The sequence below is a fragment of the Drosophila elegans genome, unplaced genomic scaffold (genome assembly GCF_018152505.1).
Source record: "Drosophila elegans isolate 14027-0461.03 unplaced genomic scaffold, ASM1815250v1 contig_814, whole genome shotgun sequence".
Lineage (NCBI taxonomy): Eukaryota > Metazoa > Arthropoda > Insecta > Diptera > Drosophilidae > Drosophila > Drosophila elegans.
In genome coordinates this window covers 6,758,588-6,782,849 of record NW_024546167.1, presented here as the reverse complement: position 1 = coordinate 6,782,849, position 24,262 = coordinate 6,758,588, and the positions used below count along the sequence as shown (strand labels likewise).

Sequence of the window (24,262 nt, the reverse complement as noted above, 5' to 3'; positions counted from 1 at the left end):
TTAGTTTTGTCTTGTAGATGATATTGTATAAAGATATAAGAATTTATAATTTCAGGAACTAAAGACTTTAAAGACACTTCTCTAAACTTATAAAAAAAAGGTCATATTTTAGAATATTTCGGTTAGACCTGTTCGGCACTGCTTTGAATTATTACAGTTCATTTGTATTTGTTATTAAAAGAAATGTAAACATGTAAATATAAGAGTTAAGTTATGAAAGTGTCCAGTATAATTTCAATTTTTTGTCCAGATCGTTTATGCCCACCCAGTAGCCTGCGTCCTTCAGTTTCGCAGATATAGCCTTAAGCTCCTGTTCATCTCGGAAAGCAGCTAGATGGCCACCTATATCAGCACAGATATGTTTGGCACTTCCCCAAGAAACTAGACTAGATTGAGTTTGGATGTGGAAGAACTGAAATAAATAAAATGTATGTCAAACATATATAACAAGACATGGGAAACTTAATTCCATAATATCTAAATATATTTACAATCTTTTCCATCTCAACCATTTACATACAAATAAGCCTAAATTTTTATTAATCTTGGTATTCGCGAAACGTGTATTACAGATTTTCACAAGTTTCATTTAGAATACTATTAGTGGCATAAGAAATAATCGTTACAGTTAAATATACATTTATACTTTAAAATGTTTTTGCGTTTTGTAGCGACATACGCGATATTACATATTTTTCAACGATTATTTTAAAACATAATATATTTTTATTTTGCACATCCCTAACTATGTACCGGCTACCATCGCTGTTTTTTATTCTCCTAAATCTCCCATCTCTAACAAACGACGCCAAAACAAAAAAGTTTTTTGTACTTTCGGAAGACATTTAAGAATTAAGACATGTACAACATGGACAGTATTGCCATTAAGGACATCAAACCGGGTCTAAAGAACATTAATGTGATCTTCATCGTTCTGGAAGTGGGTGTGGCCACCGTGACGAAGGAAAACCGCGAAGTGCGAAACTTTAAGGTGGGTCAATTAAATCGTTTCGCAAATGCAAGCAAATAATTTGATAATATTAGGTGGGCGATCCGACGGCCTGCATAAATGTATCGATTTGGGACGAACCGGGTAAACTGATAGCCCCCGGCGACATCATCAGATTGACCAAGGGATACGCCTCCATATGGCGGCACTGCTTGACCCTGTATTCCGGTAAGAACGGTGAGGTCTTCAAGATCGGTGAATTCTGTATGATCTTCAACGAGAGCCTGAACATGAGTGAACCCAAGCGGGCGGAGCAACAGACGTCGGCCAATCCCGGTGGCTTGGTCGCCGCTGCGCCAGCGGGACTGCCTGCTGGTGGCGGTGGTGCCCCAGGACAGTCGCCGAAGGGCGGATCTGCTGGCATTCCACAAACTGCTGTGACCGCTGCACAAGGCACTCCTGCTGCTCAGAGTCCGGTGGTCAGTGCTCCTGCACCAGCAACAACAAGCGCTCCACAGACGGGGTCGAAACAGGGCACTCGGGGTGGACGCGGCGGCGGAGGACGAGGTGGCCTCAAGGGGGACAGGCGGTAAAGAGACTGGACACATGAGCTAGGATATGGAACTAAGCGAACAAGAACTGTAACATTAATGTATAGCTTTATCAAAACTGTTTACACATCCCCAATGATCAACCTTTGTCGGCATCGGAGTCGGTATGTTACATATATTAAATATTATCTAATCAACTTTGGCTCTAAATATTTATAACTTTTTGTGTAGAAACTCCCACAGACTTCGTTTTTAAACAAATGTATTTTGAAAGTTAAATTGATTTAATAGATCTTTGATCAAAACGGTTGGAATAAATGGACATTTAAATATGTTATTAGTAAATATTTCAGAACAAAAACATTCAAGTTTCGATATTCAGTTCTTAATTTTCAGTTCTCGGTCTCCAGTTTTCGATCTTCAGTTCCCATTCTGACATAAATATACTAAATTTATTAAATTTTATGTCGAAATTTGTTTTCTATTTTCACAATAATCCACTTTTGTGGGAACCTGAATTGTATTTCATAATTGTATTGTATTCTTGTTATCTGTAAAGAACTAATTAAATTGTAATGCATTTGGCAGAAGTTTGAAAGACACTTAAAGAACAATTATATCTGTTATTGCTGAAAAATATAATCAAAACAATGCATAAGTTATGAAAAATGTTTTATTTGGCAAAATCAAAGACACAAAAACTATTTCGAGAGCGATTGTCGAGTAAGTCAATAAACACAGCATGTTTATTACTCAAACGAGTTTTCCTCCTCTAGGTGTAACTATGAGTGTGTTTAATGTGAGTGTGCGTGGAATTTAGCTTAAGCTTAATATCCTTTGGCGTTGCGCTTAAGCCTTCTTCTTCTTCTCGTAGTAGGCCTGCACGGCTTTCAGGAGATATCCAACTTCCTCGACAGTCTTGATCTGGTAGTTGGCATAGGTCTTCAGCGTTGGCAGCTCGGATACGCGGAAGGTCTTGCCGATGCCATGCAGCACCTTGATGGCATCCTCATCGGTGGTGTCGTCACCCACATAGACGATCTTCAGATTCTTGGCCCAGTCGGCGTCGAACTGTTTCTCCAGGATCATCTTGGCGCCCTCACCTGAAATGGTAAATAGAAATTCATTTGTTAAAAAGTAGTTGCAATATGTTTGAAACTCTTTAAATCATAGTCAGGGTCTGACATTTATCTCCTAAAATTTACATTTATTGTAAACACGCAATTACTTTAAGTTTAGGTAAGTTAAAAGTTAGAACAAAAAAATTTTCGTAAGAGGTTGTCGTGAAAACGTCTATAACTTATTTCAGGGATTATTCTTTTTAGGTGCAATTGTTAAAGTAAGTCAATGAAATAATTTTTAACAGATTTTGCAATCAAAACATAATTGGTTCAAAAGAAAATTTGTTTTAAAATATTGCTTATTTCTGATGAATGCAACCTGCGGCTAAGGAATTCTTGATTTCTTATGGAAGCCATGTTGGATGTATACAAATAACTATGCACTGCTGGAAATCATCCAAAATCGCTCAATAAACAAGCGAGAACAATATTTTCAAACGTCTAGAATTCCTCTCGGCACACATATTAGATCATATAGATCGCATGCAGCCCCAAAGAAATAGAAGCGAATTTTTCCTCCTCTTTTCTGAATTATTTTTAGGTGTCTTCGTGGGCGGATCTTCTCTAGTTTTCGTTTCGTAATTTGGTTTGGCCAAGTAAGCGAGTGTTTGAATAGATAGCCGGCGTCTAGGTACCCAGTAAAAATCAGTACATATTGTGCATATATCAAATAAATAGAACATTAATCCACCTCCTCTTATTATTTTAATTATATTGCTTTCCTCTTCCTTTCACAGCGTTTAACGCCACATTTTTGTTTAATTGGTGACGCAGTCTGTTCACTGATTTCCATCCTCCTTCCCCATACTGCATTTTTCCTATATTTTTCAGACGGCACCAACAATTCTTCTTCGCTTTTGTATGCGCCCGTCGAGACTTCAATTTTTCACAAAAATGGTTCACAACAACATTTTCGAATTTCTGTCTGTTTTTTTCGTATTTGCTATAATTTCGTTTCTGGCCCCTATAAATTTATTGCCTTTGGAAGCGTACAACCATCATAATTAATTTTTGATTTTTACGCCTTTCATATACGAATGTCTTTAAAAAAAAGTTCCCTGTATTTTGTCGCCACGGCTCATTGGCCTGAGCGACAAATCTGATGGGAATGGGTTGGATGACTTTTAGAGGACAGAGGCGACAAGTGGCTTCCATAAATCTCTTCAAGAGGGGTACGAATATTTTATAGAACATTTTTGTCGGGAATTTAGGGAATTCTGAAATATTTATGGTTTATTGGCTGGGATTAATGCGGATCAAAGATTGAAAATAAAAAATGGTTTAATTATGAAAGTTTAAAAGATTTTAGTTTTCTAAAAAAGCTTAAAATTATTCTATACAATGATTTGTAGCGATTGGAAATTGTAAACTAAAAGCAATGTAAATGATAGTGTTGAAATAAATTATATTTTTATACGCTCGCAATTTAGGATAAAGAAAACGGTGTCTTTAAAAACGGCCTTACTGCCATTTGAAAAACTGAAAACTAACTAAACGTTCAAACATATTCTATTCACATTTATTTAATGCTTTAAGCATCCGTTTGCCCTCTATAAAAACCTATATTTTTAAAACCACGGATCGTTTGTAAAAAGCGTCATCAAATTAAATTGGTTTCGCTTCATTTTGACTTCATTCATCTTTAGAAAGCTAAAATTACAAACACTCCCGCCAAGCTGAAAAATTTGTTTTTCAAATAGAACAAAAAAAAATTTCCTCAAATATTGTGACTCGCAGCGAAAACCAGAGATGAGACATTTTAAAAACGAAAGCGAAATCTTGTGTCTATGAAAAATTACAAAGATTTGTTAATTTATCATAAGCAATCGGTCGAGTCACTGACTATATATATGACGGAAAGTATATATAGTTTTAGGCGCGCTTTTAACATCAGTTGGCTGCGGGATGTTTTGTCTACCGAAACATTTTTTATATATACCGCCTCGTATATGTATATATTATTCTGAGACGTTTTAATTTTGTCTGATTTTTGTGTGTGAAATTTTTCCTAGAATATATATTTTTTGTGAAAGACGCCCACGTTGAGTCCCCATTGGGGTATAGAGAAAATAGAGAAATTTTAGCAATAATTAAATCATCGAAGCGTCGAGTCAAAAATCGAATTGTTTTGAGCAGGTGCCGAAGTGAGGAAAGCTGAAAGGAATGCCATGGGGACAGATTGCAAATGGATGGCAACAGTTGGCAAATTGTTAAACGATGATGAGCTGTATTAATAGCCCCTTTGGAGGATCGGGTCGAATCCGATCGAATCGTATAGGATCGAGCCAAACTAACCTTTGTCCCAGTTGACGCGGGGCTTGCCCTCCAAAGCGTAGGGGGTTTCGATCAGCTGGAATCCATGGGCCTGGATCAATCCTTTGGCCTCGGCGATCAGCTTGGCCTTCAGCTTGTCGGTGACACCCTTGTAGTGATAGGTCACGGAGATCTTCTTATCCTCCACCCAGGCACCGGAGCACACGACCTAAGTAAAAGTCAAACAAGTTTAGTAAATCAGAGGAAACTTGGTATAAAGGAAAGATGTAAAGAGTTTACAAAATAGGGAAGCTGTAAAAACTATAAAACATATCCTGCAGACCAAAAACTTTTGACTTTAAAGGTCTTTAAATTTGTTTTAAAAACTTCTGACCAAATCTCTTACAGTTTTTTAAATATTTTATAGTTTTTGCAAAATCTAAGGTATTCCTAAATGGACAAAATGGAATAATTAAAAAATATTGTTTTTTTTTTTACATTTCAGTTTGATTTGTTACGTTAATCTCGATAAATTAATTTTTAAGAGATTCTTTTTTAAAATTTAAATTTCCTTTAGATTAATTTAATCTTAAATAAGATATATATATACTTTTCCTACCTTTTCCTTAAGCTCGGCCACCAGTTTGTTGTGCTTCTCGAGCAGTTCCTCGGGCATCTCGATCTTGAACTTCTTGCCGGAAGGATATTCGACTTCCAGGCCGTGGTTGCCGGCATAGGTGACATTGGGGAACTTGAGGTGGTTCTTGATCTCGCTCAGTTCTCGACCGGAGAATACGCACATGAAGATTTTCTCGTTGGCAGCCAGTTTCTTGATGTTGATCTCGGTATCCTTGGGCATCACGGAGAGCTCCTCGGTGAGGGGGGCCAGAGTGCCATCGTAATCCAGCAGCAGGACCACCTGATCCGTCTCGGGGTTAATGAATCTGGCGAGAGAATAACGCCCTATTAGAACCCGAAGCTTCTGGCTGCTTGATTTTCCGCAGGAAACTCACCCCTCGAGGGCCTTCACATAGTCCTCCTCCTTTTTTAACAGCGGGGCCTTCTTCTGCTCAGCCATTTTCTATATGTTTCTCTGTTTTTTAAAGTGTACGAATTATTTTGTATCTAACGGATATTGCGCGCCGTGCTGGACGTTCCTCGACCGATTTAATACTAATGGCCAGCTATCCTCAGCAGCCATATATCGCTTGTGATCTATAAGTATCCGCGATCCAATCTCGCTCTCTATTCGGTTCTGCCTCTCTCTGAATATTTGGTGGCAACTCTGGTCCCGTACGTTGGCCAAGTAATTCCCACAATATTTATGAGGCATATGCGCATAAAAAAACACATTCTATAATGGATCTTTGGCTGTATTTGTTGCATATACATATAACGAAAAAATACAAACGCAGTGTTTATCTATATAGCCACAAATTTTGGTGTTCGGGAAATGCGGGGCGGTGGTTATATAGTGTATATATATTTTGATGATGTCTTTGATGCACCTTTGTTTTAGGTTGTTTGTGTTTTTTCGAAGTGTTTCTTCTGTAAGATGACACACTTTGTGCTAAGTATATCAATCGGACATGTGATTCGATTATTTGAAAAATATAAGAATTTTATTTAAGCGTTACTTCGTTTTTATCATTTGTTTTCCACATATGCGAAGAATTTAAAATTTGCAGATTATTGTGAATTCAGACAAGTGGAAAATTCATTTCACTGGATCAATGTTCTCTACAAAACATTTCCATTTAATTATTTATTTATTTTCTTTTGATCTTCAAACGAAGAGCGATCGGTGATGGTGATGTGTTTGCTTTAAGATTAATGAACAATTTTGTATCAGATAGTCTTGAAATCAACAGAAATATTTATTTACCGGATTATCAAAGTATGTTATCCAAATTTTTCTTGAACTGATTCCTTTACTCTAAGAACGAATAGGATTAATATAAAATTATAAATTATTTTGCAAAAATATGTTTAATAGTTCCAAGATTTTTGTGTCTTTATTAATTAATCCCAAACTTTCAAGAACTATAATTAATTATAATAAGTTTAACTACCATTTTATAAGCCAATATTTATTTAAATTTCTTCTAAAAAGATTTGATATCTGATAAACTTATTATTAATTATTTTTGTAATATTTCTTAAACTTATTTATTACAAATTATATATTATTTGAATAAGGCAACAAATTTTTGTGTTTTCCTAGTTATATCTAAAATATCTAGGAAACATAGACATCAGCAATCCATTTGAGAAGATCTGTCATTACAGCCTGTGTAGGCAATCGGAAATCCGCAAAAGTCTGTATCTGAGGATCTGCAGCAATTCTAAATGAGCGACCCAAGCCACTGAGAACCTAAAATTTAATTTTATATATAAAATTCAAGCTTTTTTAGATAAATAGTATATGAACTCACCCTCATGGCATCTTCATCGGTGGTGTCATCTCCAGCAAAGACAACACTCACCTCCTGAGCCCAATTATCACCGAATTTCTGCTTCAGGATATATAAGGCAGCTTCTCCCTTATTCCAATTTACTGGTGGCTTTGCTTCGATAGCTTCATGGGCCTGATTCGCTCTAAAGCCATACTTTTTGCAGATCTCCGAAGCCAACTGCTTTTGCTGATCCTTCAAATCAACTGGAGTATCTCTGTAGTGATAGGTGAGTGACACCTTCTTATCCTCCACCCAGGCTCCATTCCTTTCCACCTTTTCCTTGAGTTCCTGTACCATATCTGTGTAGTTTTTCTGAATCTCTTTGGGCAGTTCGTAATCGTGTCTGGAGCCATCGGGATACTCAATTTCCAGTCCATGATTTCCAGCATAAGTAATTCCTTCGATGTTGACATTTTTCTGCACATCTTTAAGTCCTCGACCTGAGATCACAGCCAGGAATACTTTGGGATGCTTAGCTATCTTGTGGAGTATAGCTTCCAGCTGCACAGGCATCTTAGTTTTGGCGGGATTATCCGCAATGGGAGCCAGGGTGCCATCGTAATCCAAAAGTACGGCAACCGGAAACTCAGAACTAAGATAACTGGAAAAGAGTAAAGAATTATAAAATATATATTTTTTAAGTTATTTAAAATGAGTCATTACATTTTACATAAAAGGAATTTAACAAGTGAAATTTACATTTGGTTATAAGTCTTACAATAAGTTGTTTTTATTTTTTTTTATTTTTTAATTACTCAAAGGAATCACAATATTTACTTGTAATTTGCAAAGATTTGCAATTATTTTATATTTTTTAATTGAGAATCATTAATGTAAATAACTTTATTATTAAAACTAAACAAATGAACTTTATATTTATGAAGTTGAAAATCATTCTATATTCTTGTTAAGTTTATAAAGTTTTATGTTATTTAATTGTTCCTTTCTGATGAAATCAAACAACAAAATGTTTAAAAACCAACAAGATTAGTTTTTGTGAGTTAAGTAAGCTTTTAGAAGATCAACATTTCGCGTATAGCTTATCAGTAATTTGCTCATTACATGACATAGACAAGGTCACACTTTCGTTGTTGATGATTTAAAATTTTCCGACTTACCCGGGTAAATTCTCCTCGAAACCATCGAGGTTATTAATAACAGGTGCCACGTGCTTTCCCGGCATTTTCTCAACTTCCTGATAACTCCTTTTCGCGTTTAGCAGAAGAGCGAAAATAAATACGATGGATTTCACTGAAATAGGTTTTGCGAAGAAGATTAGTTCCGCGTTTGGATTAGCCTTATCAACACGTTGTGATGTCTCAGTGTCACAGTTTTTACTGGTAGATGTTCTGGCTGAGACTCGCTTTTAAGGCAGGCTGATAGTTCTCTCTCTCTGGTGATAAGAAACTTAAGTCGATGGGGATTCTCCCTCTCTCTTTGGGTTATTATCACCCAAGTACGATTAGTTCTCAAGATTAAATCACCTTTATGCAGCGCAGTGCTTGGAATCTATCGCCACCTATCCCTGATGGATCTGCTTGCCGGTTTGACATGCTGTTTCTCCGGCAGCTGCAGTTTTATAATGTTCCGCTGGTGGTGATTTCCTCAAACATTGTCGCCGGGTTTTTGTGTGCTGTAGAACAAAGGCAGTACGCCACCCACCACCCACTTCGATTCCCTGACTCAGTGCATCATGCGTTGCCTTCGTGTGCAATGCGTGCATTGCCTTCTTCTCCCCGCAAATCGGTCGTTAAGTTCACATTCGAGGGCAATAAAACAAAAACCGAAAATCATAAATTCCACCCACTACCCGGCGACATCAAACCCCCCATCTCTCTTTTTCCTACTCGGACCATCGCTAATTAGCAATGCGCATGCAAATCTGGTTATGTCCTCGCCTTTGTCCTCGCCAAATCCCTTTGACGTGCCGATAAGCGTGTCCCTGTAGGAGGTAACCAAAGGGTGATTCCCCTCAATCATCCCCCCACCCTTATCCCTATCCCTATCCCACACCACAATGTCAACGCGTTTCGGGGCACAAATATTTGTTACATGCAGCGGAATTGATTAGACGACAACAGAGAACCTAAAAATAGTCACAGCATGAACCCGACACGCGAAATCTATGGAAATTGGAGTGGTCAAATTGGGAGGAAATCTTCCAGCTCTAATAGGGCTAACAATTTGGGTACTTAGGCAGTGCTTTGTGGCAAATTTAGTGATTTAAAATAGGTTAATGTCCTCCTTGTATGTTCATGTCTTATGAAAACAGTTTTAAGAACATAAATTTTATTTTATCAAAGAATTTATGTCATTTTGCATGCCAAAGAAAAATTTCGTATATAAAATTTATAAAAATTATACAACTGTCTAAATATTTATTTCCTACCTTATCAACTTATAATTATGGCATCTTCCATTGACTAGAAAATTTTCCCAATTTCTTATTATTATCTGAAACTCAGCAGGGTATTTGTGTAAACCTAGTAAACATAGGAAATTCCCTACCAAAACGTCATTGGCAGGTGGCTGCAAAATATTTAGAGTTACTGCCATTTATAGAGGTTGACTGCCAAAGTGAATCACGCAGTCTGGAAAGAGCAGCATGCTCCAATAGCATGCTCAGACAAACACCGACACAGACCAGACCCAAAACAAATCCAGACCTAACCAGGCCAAATTGTTTACACACGATATAAATACAGTTGAGACCCACTAAATCGAACCATAAAGTTATCAATCGCGGAGATAGAGAAAACGTGACTTAATAAATTAAAACAGATAATGATTAATTTTATAGAAAATAAGATCTAACTTTTATTTACGTTTTTAAATGGGTAAACGTAATTAAAAATTGTTTTTTGACGTTTTCGAATAATTTTATTTGGGTTATGAATATCATTTTTTGTATTATTTGTATGTATATATTTTTAGTGTGTTTTAATATTTGTTTAGTTTTAAAAACTTGATATGAACGGCTTTGAAAAATAAATTTTTTCCACATTAATTATACATTTGGCTTAAATATAAAACATGTCATCTCGGTATTCACTTTAATAATGATCGACTGTATTATTATCAAATAGCTAGGGGGAACAAAATAAAAGGGGTTTGAGAGCAGACGGCTCGTTGATATCTAAACATTAACAAATTTACTGGAGTTGGAGCCCCCTTAATCGAATCTTTCGATGGGCACTAGCGCAGCTGTCCGCCGATATCTGGCTGCTAATTTCGATCTAATTGGGAGACAACTAATTTTCACATTGTAAACAAGTGTCTGTGGAACCCCGTTCCCCTTTTTTTCCAATTATATGTACATGCGAGGCCAGTGGTTAGGCAGCAACCCAATGGAAATATCTTTATAAATGCTTCTCATTTTGCCACTCACTTTCTCAACGAATTGCACTGATTGACCTGTCACAAATCTTAATTGGACTAATTTTTCAACTGAAAAACTGTCAATTAATTCGAATAAATTAGAGAATTGGCTTTGATTTCGATGTTCTGGTAAATATTTTCGCAATTAAACGAATGAATTTAGTTTTCTTCGATTCCACTTTTTTTGTTTTGCTCGGCTAGAAAAGCCTTTGTAGAAGCTTCTAGATCAAGCTCGCTGACTCAGATTATATCGTAGGTAATTATGACGGGGAGGGAAAGAAAGCCGTAAATAGATTTTTGAAAAAGTTGGCAAAGGGGTCAGTTAAAAGAAATAGCTTTAAGTAGGCACAGTGTGCTGATGTGTCACCAAAAATTTCCATCTGAATCTGAATCTGAAAGATACTGGCAAAAAATTTATTTTAAATATTTGATCAATTTTTGAAATATTCAAAATTTAAGAATAACATTACCAAATTAATTGTAAAATTTAAACATTTCTTGAAAATGTAAGCATTTGAATAAAATATTTTTGGATATCTAATTAGTCAAATACAAATCAAATGTTTGTACATTAAGGGTTTAAATAAGATTTTTCAATTGTTTTAGTAGTAAATATGTATTTGATAAACACCAATTAATATAATCAAGACTCATGTTGTTATCCTGCTGGAAAACATGTCCCCTTTCCGTTTCTAGCTTTACAAGAAGTTGGGGGTGTTGTTTTTAACACCTTTTTGGTTTCTTAACCGTAAACAACGGGAATGCAAAGTGACAGAAGAGCATGACGTGCGAATGGGGTCGAAAGGTTGAGTCTGGGGTTGGGGTCCCCGGGTGAGGGCTTAAGGTGGACATAAATCAACCGAAAATCGGTGATGGGGGTTCAAAGGGCATGGGCCCAGGGGCAATCGAGCGTGCGGCGTTAGCGTTGGCCAAAATTAATGTTTCAGCTCTGTTGGAAAAATCTAACCTGTTGCCGTTGTCAGAAGCAATTAGTGGACGTGCCATGGGGCGTTTCGATGTCAACAGGTTGCCTGCCACATTCTCCGTAGATGCACACCGATAATGGACTGGGTTTAGGGATCCTACACAGGGGTTAGGGGTGATAAATATATATAGGGGTGTTGGGAAAGGCGGTTTAAGTGCGTGCAAAGTCGTGTAAACATGTGTGCGTGGGCGGTGTGTTCGGCCTAGCATTAGGACATGGCTTATAGCCAATTACATGGAAAATGTTTGCATACTTTCCTTCTTTTTTATTTTCTGTTTGTGTTTGTTTTGTTTCTCGGGTCTAATGTTAAGTGAAGGTCAGCTGGGCAGAAACCAAAATTCAATTGCCCCCCGTGGTGGGAGAATGTTTGTAATAGAGACGTAGCAACAGAAATAGGCCTCTATTAAGACTTTCGTTGGCAACATTGTTGCCACGTTCAATTGAAATTGTAGGTCAAGTTTAAGGTAATCATTATATGAATATGTTGTGTACACAATACATTATTTAAACTGATTGCACATTCCGAAGCACACTTAATAAATACACCTTCTTATTTTATATGTCACATTAATATTTTTCTGGGAAACTTGATTCCAGAAATGTCGTTGTTGTTGAATATTTACTTAGCTCTTTAAATGGATGAGTAAATACTGAACAGTAATAAATTAAACTTTCTTATGGTATCTCTTTTGTAACCTTCAAGAGGGATCAATACTACCTATCTATACCAATTTTGAAAATGACTGCAAAGCGATTCTTTAAAATTGTTGTCTACTTTTCGGCGGTTACCTAAAAGGTACTTTTAAAATCGATTTGTAACTTTCTAGCTAAGGAGAATTCCCCGCCAATTCTTACGCATAAAATCAACATTTAGTTGTATTATAAAATATTTAATTTTTTAAAGCTGCAATGCAATATACTTTTGAGCTTTTCGAAACTTCATTTCTTTCTTGGTTTTAATACATACAATAGATACATTCCCAAAGCATTTTTATTAAGAAGAAATGTCAGCACTTGAAGCTTCTTGGTAAAGTTTTTTATTTTGTTTTGCTAAACTTTGTCGTCTGCTTGGCAAATGAAATGCATAACGTCGTTGACACAAGATAAAACTATCATTCGTCCGCTGTATATGTAAGCGCAATGCTGAGTACTGTCCTTGTACTTGGGTTCATTTGAACGCCACCTTAAATACGGAGCTGGTTTTCCGGAGGCCAGAGATATAAAGGTGCCCTGTTTGGCCAGATCGTTGATGCCCAGCCAGTAGTTTGATTTAGTAAGTTTGGCAGTAATTGCACTATACTCCTGCTCATTTTGGAACGCTGCTAGATGGCCGCCAATCTCAATACAGATTTGTTCGGCAGTTCTCCAGTTCACAAGTATATTGTGTTCAATGTAGAATAACCTAGTGCCTATCCGTTCAAAGTTCTGTAGTACGATTTTCCTGTCCATATTGGATAATGTTTGCTGCACAGCTGTAAATTGGTTATCCGTCTTCTTTTGTGCAGCTGTCAGTTGATTTAATAGGGAGGTCTGACTACCTTCTATCCTGTTCAGCCTTTCGTCGAGGTCGTGTGGTACTAGCTTCGTTAAATTTCCCCGAAGAGATATCTGCTGGTCTTCCATTTTATTCTGTGTCGCCCTCAACTGGTCTTCTAATTGATCTAGTTTGACCAGGGTTTCGTTTAATTTCCTTTCACAGACATTTGATGCCTGCTGTTCCTTAGTAAGGTGATCGATTACTGGTTGCAGTGCAGAAACGCAGAATGCACTGCATTGATTGGCAGGATCTGATAATAAACACACGTAGCGCCTTCCCTCCTGTGCTTCTGACAGGGATCCATGGAGATCCAGGGCGAGAAATGCACACAAAATAAATGCCGCACACCGGAACATTTTGTACGACCGCTGAAGTTGAAACTTGATTGTGAACTAGCTCTGCTCTTTGGCAGTCTTTTTAAAGGCCCTCAAATGATAGCTGATAAGCATATTTGACATTTTTATTGATATTTTACCGAGAATCTTGATATGAACAATTGCGTTTTTATTATTTGTAGGCTTAGTCATTATATAACAGATAATCAAATTTATATAATATCTTTTTTATTCAAAGCGGGCTTGGCTTTATGACCTAAACTTATTCCAAAAAACCAAATGCCTTTAAAGCGAATTAAATCAATAGAGTTATGAATGTAAGTGCCTACTTTTCGGCGATAGAATGACTGCTCTCTCTGAAGAAAATGCAAATAAACTCTATTTTATATGTAATCCCCAATAAAACAAAATTAACCTGCAAAAGAATCTACAAAATGACTCATTTGTCAATGACTTGTTATCATCAAATGATAACAACACTATATTTAGAAATTAGGGGAAGTTTTGTAAACTTTTATTAAACTCAAAGTCGCTACATTAAATGAATCTAATTTTAGCCGAAATCCCAAGAGTTTAAATGTCTTACTCACTAAGAATATTTATTTATCGAGTGGAATGTACACTATTTTCCTCTAAGCATAAAACAAAAATATATATACAATTTTAAATATTTTTTAAATTTTGTTAAATATTTAACAATTTTTTGATTTCTAGACGTATTTTTCCCACCAGCAACATGTCAACTGGCAACATTTGTGGCTTCCCAACATGTTGCTGGCACACTGCGCGCGCTTTCTGATTGTTTATAAACTTTTGAAGCTTCATTCAAGCAGCGGCAGCGCAGCGGTCGAGTTGTTGTTTCGCGTTGTGGGTGAGTGTGTGTAAAGTGCACCTACCTCCTTGACGAACTCTTTTGCATTTTACAATTGGTTCCACATATCGCCAGCGCTTTGACAACACCGCTGCGAAGGTGGAAAGGCGGCGGAAAATTGGGTGGCGAACCGGACTCCGTGTGTTTTTTATTATTGCCTCACAATGACAACGCATCGGTCGGCATTGCGTCGCAATAAACCCACTTCGATGGCATCGGCAGCGGTACTAGTTGGATATATAAAAGCATAATTGCTACGAGCCAGCAGCTTAATACGCAACAGGAAGCTAAAGTGTCAACAATTCGCCAAACTTACCAATAAAATAATAAGCATAAAATCATAGAAAATAAATAAAGAAATATAAGACCTCTACTAAAAGTTGACCAAAAAATAGTAAAATATTTTTTATCATAAAAACAAATTACTTTAAACGAAGAAAATAATTTAATTTAAACATTACAATTATTACACATAAATGAATCAAACAATTTATACCGCTTAAAAACAAAAGAAACACAATAATAACTAAACAATGCAACATTTATAGCAAAAGAAAATAGTTAACCAAAGCAAACTTTTAACAAATAACCATTTAAAAGTACAAACAACCTTTTGCCAAAAATATATGTATACAATTAACATTTAACCGTTTTTGATAAATGCTTTTTTATCAGTGCGTACTTAATTCTAATAAGAAAAACCAGAAAGTTTTTAAGAAAAGATTACCCGAAATATAACATGATAAAATGGTTTCCAAAGCAACATAAAAATATACCGGAACAAAATAATATTTTTTGAGGAAAACAAAATCTTTTTTCATCAAAAGGTGCGTATACTTAATTATTGTTACAACTAAATAAAAAAAAAACAAATTTATGGCAATAAAACTCAAGAAAACTTTGTAGCAAATGTAGCAAACGGAAAATTCATAAGCACATAATAAATTAAATCAAAAGTTGTGTTTTTCAGCTTGTTTCTTAGTTTGTAAACAATTATGTCTGGCGCAGGGGCATAGTAAACTGTTTTTTTGAAGGGTTAACGTCAACAAAAGTCCTAAATAAACAGGTTTTAGAAACTGAAATCAACTTACTGTTAGTGATGTTTTTTTTTTTTTTTTAATATTTTTTAATTGAAAGCCCCTATGTGTTCCGCCCATGCCCAATTATTATTTGCTGCTCCAGTCGACCTTGACTCATGTCTCGCCAGTGGACGATAACTTTTCACCTGATGGTTTTGTGCATATATTTCTCGATTCTCTTGATTTGTAAATCATTTAAATTGGCTTTGATTGTTGCCACTTCCGCCAAAAAAAAAGTCTTGTGCAAAACTGTTTGACTTTGAATTGGTTTCAGAAATAAAACAAATTGCGGTGTGCCTCTCCATCTCTTTCTGTCTGTTTTTGATTTGTTTGTTTGATATGTTTTAAATTTGGCGCCAAGGTCGCCAGCGTGTCTGTGCATAAGTGAAATGCAAATTTCGTTTTATTTGTCGATCCACTATGCGTTATCTCGAATCACTTTCTTGGGCATTCGATGAGGGAAAGTTGTCTACAACGTAGCAAAATTTATTATATCAACAAAGCATAATCAGAGGTCTTAACACCTTCCTGCTGATTTGGCCCACCTCGCACCTTCATAAAGTGTCTAGTTAATAGCGCCCAATACTAAAGTGCGGTGGCGGCCGGCTCTTACATTGTGGTTCTTGATATAAAACCACAAATAAAAGCGTTTTATTGCAAACTGACCGCAGACACGACCAGAGACAGTAGCAAATAATGACAAACGCCATAGCCGCAAAATAATCGAATCGGGAATACTATAGTTAACAGATTTTAGAAATACTCTACAAAAATATGTTTGAGACTCTAAAACTAACTTAAACTTTTACAACATTAGAAAAATGATATTAATCACTACATAGATATCACTACACAAAAATTATAACAATTTTTGCACCTTAAAGTTTCAAAATCAATCATAATTATTATTATTACATATGCAATATACAATAAATATTTAAATAATACATTTATTTGAGAATAATTTAAACATAAGAATTTTGAGAATTTTTTAAACATAATTTTACCCAATGTCCTCTGCTGCTCAGAAAACAATAATACCCCTTTATTTTAGGGTAGCAAAAATAATTCATCGTTCCGAACAACTGACACAATGAGTGGGTACGACAAGTGCATGGGAATTTTATGAGGATGGGGATCATAAAGAGCAGAAAGCTGGAAGTTAAGGGTTGGGTTGCTGTTGTTGTTGGGGTTAGGGTTATAACATGTTATGGGGCTCCATGAGTTATTGATATTTTACATCTCAGCCTACGACAAGTGGCAAATGTGGCAAGGAATGTCTGTGCCTAAAGAGATTTCTTTCAACTTGTGGGTGCTCTCCAACGCGAATGGCTGTTCGTCCTCATAAATTCCATTGATATTTATGAGTAAACCCCATTTTTATTGGAATTGAAGAGACTTGGAAATAAACAGATAAAAGCCAGCAAAATTTGATAATAATTATGCGCAATGGATGGTTGCCGTTTGAAGTTGACTAATACATACTTTTTTAGAAAAAATAAAAGAGAAGAGCTTTAAAAATAAAATTGAATAAAATTCTTTTGAAAATTGTATTTGTATTTCATTCAACTTATTTTTAAAAGCAAGAAGCAAGAAAAATGAATTTTTGTTAAAATAATAACAAATAAATAAATAAATAAAATGTTACCCACCTTAAGTGTTTAGCTTGCCCTTTATTTAATTTTCTTAGGTTCCTCATTATTTTCCTATTAAAGTTTTACTCGTTTCAAAGTCCCCTACAACTTTAGAACCATCTTATATATCAAACAGCTTAAAACTGTTTAAGTTTTGTCCTTCAATCCTTTTCCTTTTAATCTTTTCTTCCTTTTTGAGCTTTTTCCACTCCTTGACCATTACCTCTTCTTGATAAACAAAACAACGTCTATGTATATTTAATTGGTGCTCAGTCAACAAGAAAAAAACCTCTATGAGCATAACTAAAAAAACATTTATGACGCTTGACTTTTATTTATAAGGCTGACTTAGCAATGTCTGCGTCTATGGCTTTCCAACAAAAGGGAAAATGTAATTTCTTTTCATAGATTTATTTTTATATATATTTAAGCCCCACTCAAGGTGAATACTTATGTGAAGGAAGTTGACCGCCAACTCCAACGATTTTAGCGCATTTTCAATTTCATGGCCGCACAGCAAAACAAACAGAGTGAGTGAGAGAAAAACCAATGGCAACATTCGCCTTTATTGCACAGTGAAAGAAAGTTTACAGGAAACATAAAAATAATTACTAAAAATATCTAATAATTAAGAAAAAATTTTTATTTAGAGAATTTGTTAATATAACATTAGTTATTTGATAGGAAACCTCTCTTGCTTGAATACGAAACTTTTTAAAGTTGTTTTTAAAATGTATCTAGACTCCAAACTTAAATATGAAAATTTAAAATACAACAATCCAGAAATTATTATGCGTATTTTACAAAAATATTTATAAGATAAAAGTTCAAAAATGATTTTTTTACACAAAAGTGTAAGTTTTGTGACGAAGGTCATATTTTTTCTGCCTCTGTAAGTGCGGTTCATGTTAACTTGCTATCGAACAGCAACCAAAATGAAATGACAAGCAAAAAACGCGGAAAAAGTGGTGGGGCTGTGGCATCGAGACTTTGTGGAGTGGGCAACTCCAATCATCAACAATGGGCCGGCTGGCAAGTGGCGCACTTCCCATGACCTTAGCCGAAAGTGGAATTGGTTGATAGTGCCAACAACCCAAACGGCACCTCTCCACTTCGCCCCCTCATTTCCAGAACAACCACTTGTTGGCTGGGCTGTTTGATTTGTTTTCCGTGGAAGTCCAAGCGGCATAATCATCCTCATCAACCCAATCAACATCAACTTTTGGGCGATGACAGCCACAACTGCCTAACACGTGCCCCCGAAAAGGCGAGGAAGGCGGTTCAGGGGTGTTGAAAAATAGGGGCAGGGTGGCCGAAACTATATAGTATAGTAACTCAATCTTCGTCTGAGCCTCGAATTATTTTGGGTGCGCAATAAAGCGGCATGTGTTGGTAAACATAACGACCAGGTCAACAACCCAACAGGTCCTCATTTACCTCATCGTCTCGCTCCTGGTGTTTTTATTTTCAATGCCTATGCCAAGGTCCGGTCGACGTCCTGATTATTCACACATGCGAGTGTCCTGTCATTACCTGACATAAGGGATACTCGTTGGGTTGGACTTAGTTTATTAGGCGATGAAAGATTAGCTTGTAGATATATTGTTCTTTTGATGGCAGGAACTTGATACGCAAATGCGAGATAGTTTTAGGCAGTACAAATTCTGGCATATGAGTGAGTTCATTTAGTATGCCTAAGTGTTTTTCTTTTGTTGGCAAATTAATTAGTAAGACAAGTTAAGGCCTAAATTTTTAATGATTTAATATACCTAATTTAAGTAGGTCTTACATATTTTAGGAAATTGTGTTTAAATATCTATTTTTTTTCTACATAGTTCCGTAAATGATTTTGGCGAAACTGGAGTTGTTTATTTATAAATTTTTGAATTGCATAATATAAAATTTACAATTTTGACAAAAAAAAAAGGTTTTGGGATTGACTCAAAAACTACTATTTTATTTTTATGGAGTACACAAAGAGTTTATTTTTTTACAAAGTGCATTAAATTCACGTTTACAATTCAATGTTAAGTCCATGTCGCAAACCAATTATTTTATATGATTTTTTATAAACAAAATTAACCCATAAGACTGTCCTTATTATCTTTGTCAAGACTTTTACAAGAGCATTTTTATATAATCAATTTAAAGCCATACATCAACCAACCCCCCTATTATTTAATTTCAATCATATCAATTTATTTCGCAGAAAAATTTATATTTCAAACTGAGAGCTCAGACACTTAATTATCCGACACTTAATACATACTTGTTGTTTTTCCAACTGCAAACACTTGACTATTTTTATTTCTAGAAAACCAAGCTTTTTCAAACATTGCCTCGGAAACCAATCGTTTCCATTTGATTTCTTTTATTGGTCCTCCATATTGTAAAACAGCGAATGCCCCAAATTATTTTTTTTTTTCAAATTCTCGGAAACTCATTAGTGTTCGCTCGAGCTGATGCCTTACACCTTACTTCAGTGCATTCCCCTTTGTCGACTCACCTTTAAATCATCTCTTGTTCAAGGACCGCTTCATCATCCTTCTAATTTGCGAAAGATTTTCTGCGCAATAAAAAATAAATAGAAAGGAGTGTGAGATAGCGAGTGAAATGGAGAGACAAAGATAATACTGTAAATTTACGAGTTTCATAGCATACTTTTGGGCGTGTGAAAACCAAAACATGGCGGCGAGACTTCCTTGTAAGAGCATTTTCCCCCAAATGTATAATTAAATACAAATTAGCAGGAAAAGAGAAAAGTTTTCCCCTTCTGGGGATTAAAACCGTCTGGCTACAGACCAAAACTTTCCGGATCAGCCTTAAGCCCGTACCTCAAAACCACTTGATGCTGGGCATTACGTATACGCCACGATGGCGATGGGGTAGCTGGCTGTAGAAATGGGATTCTGAGCTACGAATAGAAAACCAGGAAAGCGGGAAAACGCTTCATTAAGCACGCACCGTCGAGTGTTTGAGTTTCAAATCCAGCTAATTAAAATCTATGCAGCAAAACTTGGAGCGGAGAAAACTCAATGGGCTGGCTCTAGTTTTAGGTGAGGTGAGTTAAGTTGGTCTGAGTTTGGTCCACAGCCAGGTGGCCGGCGAGTTCATTTGTTTCACTTTGTCTACAAATTGGCAACAACTCAATACCTTTGGTGCTCGGCGAAACCTTAAAAGTTGTGCAATTATTCTTTCACCGAAAATACGTTTTAATTACTTATAAACAGTGATGAATCTTTCCCAGATTGTAATTAAACTGGCGGCATCTTTTGAAAATATATAATTAATAATAGAGTCAGTACTGCTTTAAAGAGAATCAAATTATTATATTAAAGCTTTAAGCTTAAGTTTGTTGTAATTTAATTTCTATTAAACTTACCATTAAGCTTAATGGATTTATAATTCCTTATACCAAATTAAATTTTTTTTTTCAAAAAGCTTTCACTTTTAACGTAATTTCCGTGCCTTTTCAAACTATTTCCAATTTTGGCCAAAGAGTCATTAATTATATTCAAAAGCTATTTATAATCCCGTGTGTATGACATTCTTTTTTAATCAGCAAACATTTATCAGCAGCTATTTAATACTGAAGGATGAAACATTTCCCATGTTATGTTTAATAATACATATGCTGACTCGTGTCATTGAACTGAGCCACAAGCTTCACACACACATGTCCACCATCAAGGAGCCCATCGATATCCGCAAATGAAGGACATTCAATGAGCAAGTGACTTGCCGTTCGAGCAAAGTGATAATTGATTTTTTATTGTTATCACTTGTTGGTAGTTCAACAGTAAATGTTTTTATTTTGCTAGTTTTGCCATATTTTGATATCCTCTGACATCCTGCGCTAATCGGCCGTCAGGGAGTGTCCTTTTAATCTATAATAATGACCATGACAAGGCACAAGGACTTTTGCATTTCCCTCTTTTTTCTGTGTCTGCGCCTGCTTCTGGAGGACAGCGCAGAAAGTGTCCAATAAATGTTTCATAGTTGTCGGTAGTCTGACATTGTTGACCTTATCAAAAGCACAAGCACTCCTACTCCTCCACCCACATATAAGTGAATGTGTGTGTTCATGGGTGGCTATAAAAAACATACAAGCGAGCATCTTTTGTTTAGTGTTCCTGTTGGGTTTTTGAAAGTGGGGCACTTTAAAAACTTAAATTAAATTTGTTAAGCCACACATTCTTGAAGTTATCAGCGCCAGATTTCAAAGTTCATTTAATTTATTATGTTTAAAAAAATGTTTATGTTTAATTAAATCAATGTATATATTCAACAAATAAAATTTAAAAAAAAAACTGTTGCAGTATATATTTATAAAAAAATATAATATAAAAGTTGTATGCTTTTATTTTGAAACTTTTTTTATTTAAACAAATTAATTTTAATTTAATAATTCTCCAAAAATGTTAATAGCACTTCTTTTTCTGAGTGCCTGTACCAGATTTCTCTATTTGTATTCACGTTCAGCAAGAATGCAATATTGCTGAAAGTCGCTGGCCGAAATTAGAATGTGACCTGGTCTAGTCCTATTCTTTAGTGCGAAGAAAATTTGATGTGGGTTAAGGGGACGACCAGAGCCAGCCACAACAGCATTAGGAATCCGGGGCCAACAAAGGTCGCGTCACTCATTCCCAACAGACATATTGTCTCGGAAATACGAGACTTAACACCCAAACCCAAGCAAACAACAGAAAATATTTCATACCCTGGTATGAAATCGAAATTTCGGTCGTTTTGTTTTCTTGACAAAATGCTTGATATATTTTTAATTATTGTGTAGAGATAAATCTTTAAGATAGGGATTATAAAACGATTTGCACACCTGTTTGAATATGCAAACTGCGCAGGCTAATGATTAATAAAAATAGGATAGCATTGGATTAGCTCTGCATCAAATATATAGTGAAATGCCAGAAATCAATTTAGTTTGTCTTATATGTAATCTAAATAATAAACGAATTTTAAAGATGGATGTTCTACAATAAGAACCCGATTTCTCATACTTTTCTCGCTAAGCTAACTTTCTTATTATATTTTGCAGACAATTGTTCTTGGTATCTGCCATGAATGCCACCTCGCCAAAGTCATCGCTGGTCAAGTTGGGTCTGCATACCAACAAACAAAAGACGCTGAAGGTTATGGTCCTGGGCCAAAGTGGCGTGGGAAAAACGGGTGAGTTTGCCACACTCAGCTCGCAAAAAAATAAAAACCAAACTGAAGGGACTCCCGTATTTAGCCATGGTGGTGCGTTTTATTACCCGACGCTTCATTGGCGAATATGATCCTAATCTGGAGAAGATTTACACCTGCCAAACGACGCTGGACAAGGAGCAAATTCAGTTTGACATTCTGGATGCCACCGGTCGGCTGCAAGTGGGTTTTAAATTTGGCTTATAAATTGAAGAAAGTTTGTAAAGACTCCATTCTTTATAGGAACTAGATGGCGTCAGTCTGGAGTCCAACATTCGCTGGGCCGACGCATTTATTCTTATGTACTCCATCACGGATAAGTGTTCCTTTGATGAGTGCAGTCGCTTAAAGTTCCTCATTAATTACAACAAACGAAGACGCAAGTTGGGTTCAGCCAGTAAAGTAAGTATTTTAAATCTATTATTAGTCGCAGCTTTTTCTAATTTTCTCCCGGTTTTCCAGGACTATACTTTGGATATTCCTGTCATTTTGGTGGGCAATAAGACAGATCAGCCGGGGGATCGAATGGTCAGCTTGGAGGAGGGTCAGCGTCGGTTTAGGGAGTTATCTTGTGCCTGTTTTCATGAGATTTCCGTCAGAGAGAGCGTGGATCAGGTTAGCAAATTTTATTTGACTATATTTTATAATAACTAATTGTTTTTGAAAAGTAGCTTATTTGTACAATGTGGTCCCAAAATGCCTATTTGTACAATATGGTTCCGAAATGCTTCTTCAAAACATTTTTTTTTTTAATTTTGGTCATATGTTTTTTAATTTCAATGATATCATTTTAAAACCAATTTAAAGTAGTTAACAATAATTTCAAAATGCTCAAAATGACTACCTATTGAATTCTTATAACTAAATAATCTCAATTGCAATTGTCTTTCGTGATTTTTTGATAGTTGCTCAACCAAATAGTTTATGTTAATGTGTTCTTTTTGCCAAAAACTAATTCTCTCTTAAACAAACCCGAAGTGTAGAATTTAAAGAATTTTTCAATTTCATTAATAAGCAAACTGCTAAAATTATTTTCTTTTTTTTTTAATCATGTAGCACCTTCTGAAATTTGTTTGTATGTTTATATACTTTTTAAACCAGGTGCAGAACGTCTTTCGCGATGTGTTTCGCTTCTGGCGAGTCTTCACCAAGTTCCCCAAACTCAAGCGCTCCACGAGCGATGTGGCCAATGCGGATGGAGTGCTTACCCCCGATTCGGGATCCTGTTCCTTCTACGACGGCTCATCCTTGGGCGCCGGTCGTCGCTCCTTTCTGGTCATCGGAAGCACCTGTTTGGAGGAGAGCAGCGGTGACCATTCGGAGTCTACGGATGAGATTACCAGCAGTAGCTTGAGCAGTTCGCGCAGCGATATCGATGCCCCTTTCCGGAGTCGGGCTTCGACCGATGGAACCCTGTTGTCCCGACCGCGGAGATGGCGATATCCACCGCCAGGATGCCTGTTGCCACACACAAATCGTGTCGAGCGACGGATGAGCATTTCCACCAGGGGCAGCAATGCCAGTTATTAAATAAAATGTGTATTTAGTCCAGGGAGGGTCGAGCTTAGTTAGTCAAAATGTAGAGACAAATATATAGCTAGATGTTATTGTCAAGGAAATTAAGTTTTCATTTCAAGTTTTTTCTTGGGAAGACAATGAAAGATCTTTTGAAAAGAAAAGAATTAAGCTTAGTAGAATTAATACTTTTACAATTTCAGGTATAGATTCAATAATCCTTGTATGTTTTAATTATCTTTAAAATTTATTTTAATTGGCTACCTCTGAAAATAGTTATTAAATAGCTAAATTATTCTCAAGGTAATTGCTAGCATCGGCATATATATTTAGTCAAACACCAATTTTTCAACATAACAAAGCTAAAAACAGGACTCCAGGCCATAAGGCACA

At 36.0% G+C, this 24,262-nt stretch overlaps 5 protein-coding genes across 6 annotated transcripts; 2 read left to right on the top strand and 3 right to left on the bottom strand.

Moving 5' to 3' along the window:
• The first annotated feature begins 776 nt into the window (after positions 1 to 776).
• On the top strand, positions 777 to 2,137 carry LOC108138229 (SOSS complex subunit B homolog). Of its 2 annotated transcripts, XR_001774097.2 has the most exons (3): positions 777 to 991; positions 1,045 to 1,664; positions 1,732 to 2,137. XR_001774097.2 is itself a non-coding variant. In XM_017260352.2 (2 exons), exons 1-2 carry the CDS (start codon positions 860 to 862, stop codon positions 1,540 to 1,542), a joined length of 630 nt encoding a protein of 209 aa, XP_017115841.1. In that variant the 5' UTR covers positions 777 to 859; the 3' UTR covers positions 1,543 to 2,137. The 2 variants fall into 2 exon arrangements, 1 of the variants encoding a protein (XP_017115841.1); XM_017260352.2 differs by having other exon boundaries at positions 1,045 to 2,137.
• Positions 2,138 to 2,159: 22 nt separating this feature from the next.
• Positions 2,160 to 6,053, bottom strand: LOC108138227 (probable trehalose-phosphate phosphatase C). The gene is made up of 4 exons (XM_017260349.2): positions 5,888 to 6,053; positions 5,494 to 5,818; positions 4,917 to 5,103; positions 2,160 to 2,603 (listed from the first exon to the last, which is right to left on the bottom strand). The coding sequence occupies exons 1-4, from the start codon at positions 5,950 to 5,952 to the stop codon at positions 2,350 to 2,352; spliced, it is 831 nt and encodes a 276-aa protein (XP_017115838.1). The 5' UTR covers positions 5,953 to 6,053; the 3' UTR covers positions 2,160 to 2,349.
• Positions 6,054 to 6,943: 890 nt separating this feature from the next.
• Positions 6,944 to 8,915, bottom strand: LOC108138228 (probable trehalose-phosphate phosphatase 1). The gene is made up of 4 exons (XM_017260350.2): positions 8,815 to 8,915; positions 8,449 to 8,581; positions 7,310 to 7,931; positions 6,944 to 7,248 (listed from the first exon to the last, which is right to left on the bottom strand). Exons 2-4 carry the CDS (start codon positions 8,511 to 8,513, stop codon positions 7,114 to 7,116), a joined length of 822 nt encoding a protein of 273 aa, XP_017115839.1. The 5' UTR covers positions 8,514 to 8,581; positions 8,815 to 8,915; the 3' UTR covers positions 6,944 to 7,113.
• Positions 8,916 to 12,714: 3,799 nt separating this feature from the next.
• LOC108138355 (accessory gland protein Acp29AB) lies at positions 12,715 to 13,621 on the bottom strand. Its single transcript, XM_017260526.2, has one exon. It carries the CDS (start codon positions 13,584 to 13,586, stop codon positions 12,744 to 12,746), a length of 843 nt encoding a protein of 280 aa, XP_017116015.1. The 5' UTR covers positions 13,587 to 13,621; the 3' UTR covers positions 12,715 to 12,743.
• Positions 13,622 to 14,367: 746 nt separating this feature from the next.
• Positions 14,368 to 23,973, top strand: LOC108138314 (ras-like protein). The gene is made up of 7 exons (XM_017260471.2): positions 14,368 to 14,436; positions 14,512 to 15,263; positions 22,206 to 22,336; positions 22,401 to 22,537; positions 22,598 to 22,756; positions 22,817 to 22,969; positions 23,456 to 23,973. The coding sequence occupies exons 3-7, from the start codon at positions 22,228 to 22,230 to the stop codon at positions 23,882 to 23,884; spliced, it is 987 nt and encodes a 328-aa protein (XP_017115960.1). The 5' UTR covers positions 14,368 to 14,436; positions 14,512 to 15,263; positions 22,206 to 22,227; the 3' UTR covers positions 23,885 to 23,973.
• Positions 23,974 to 24,262: the final 289 nt, after the last annotated feature.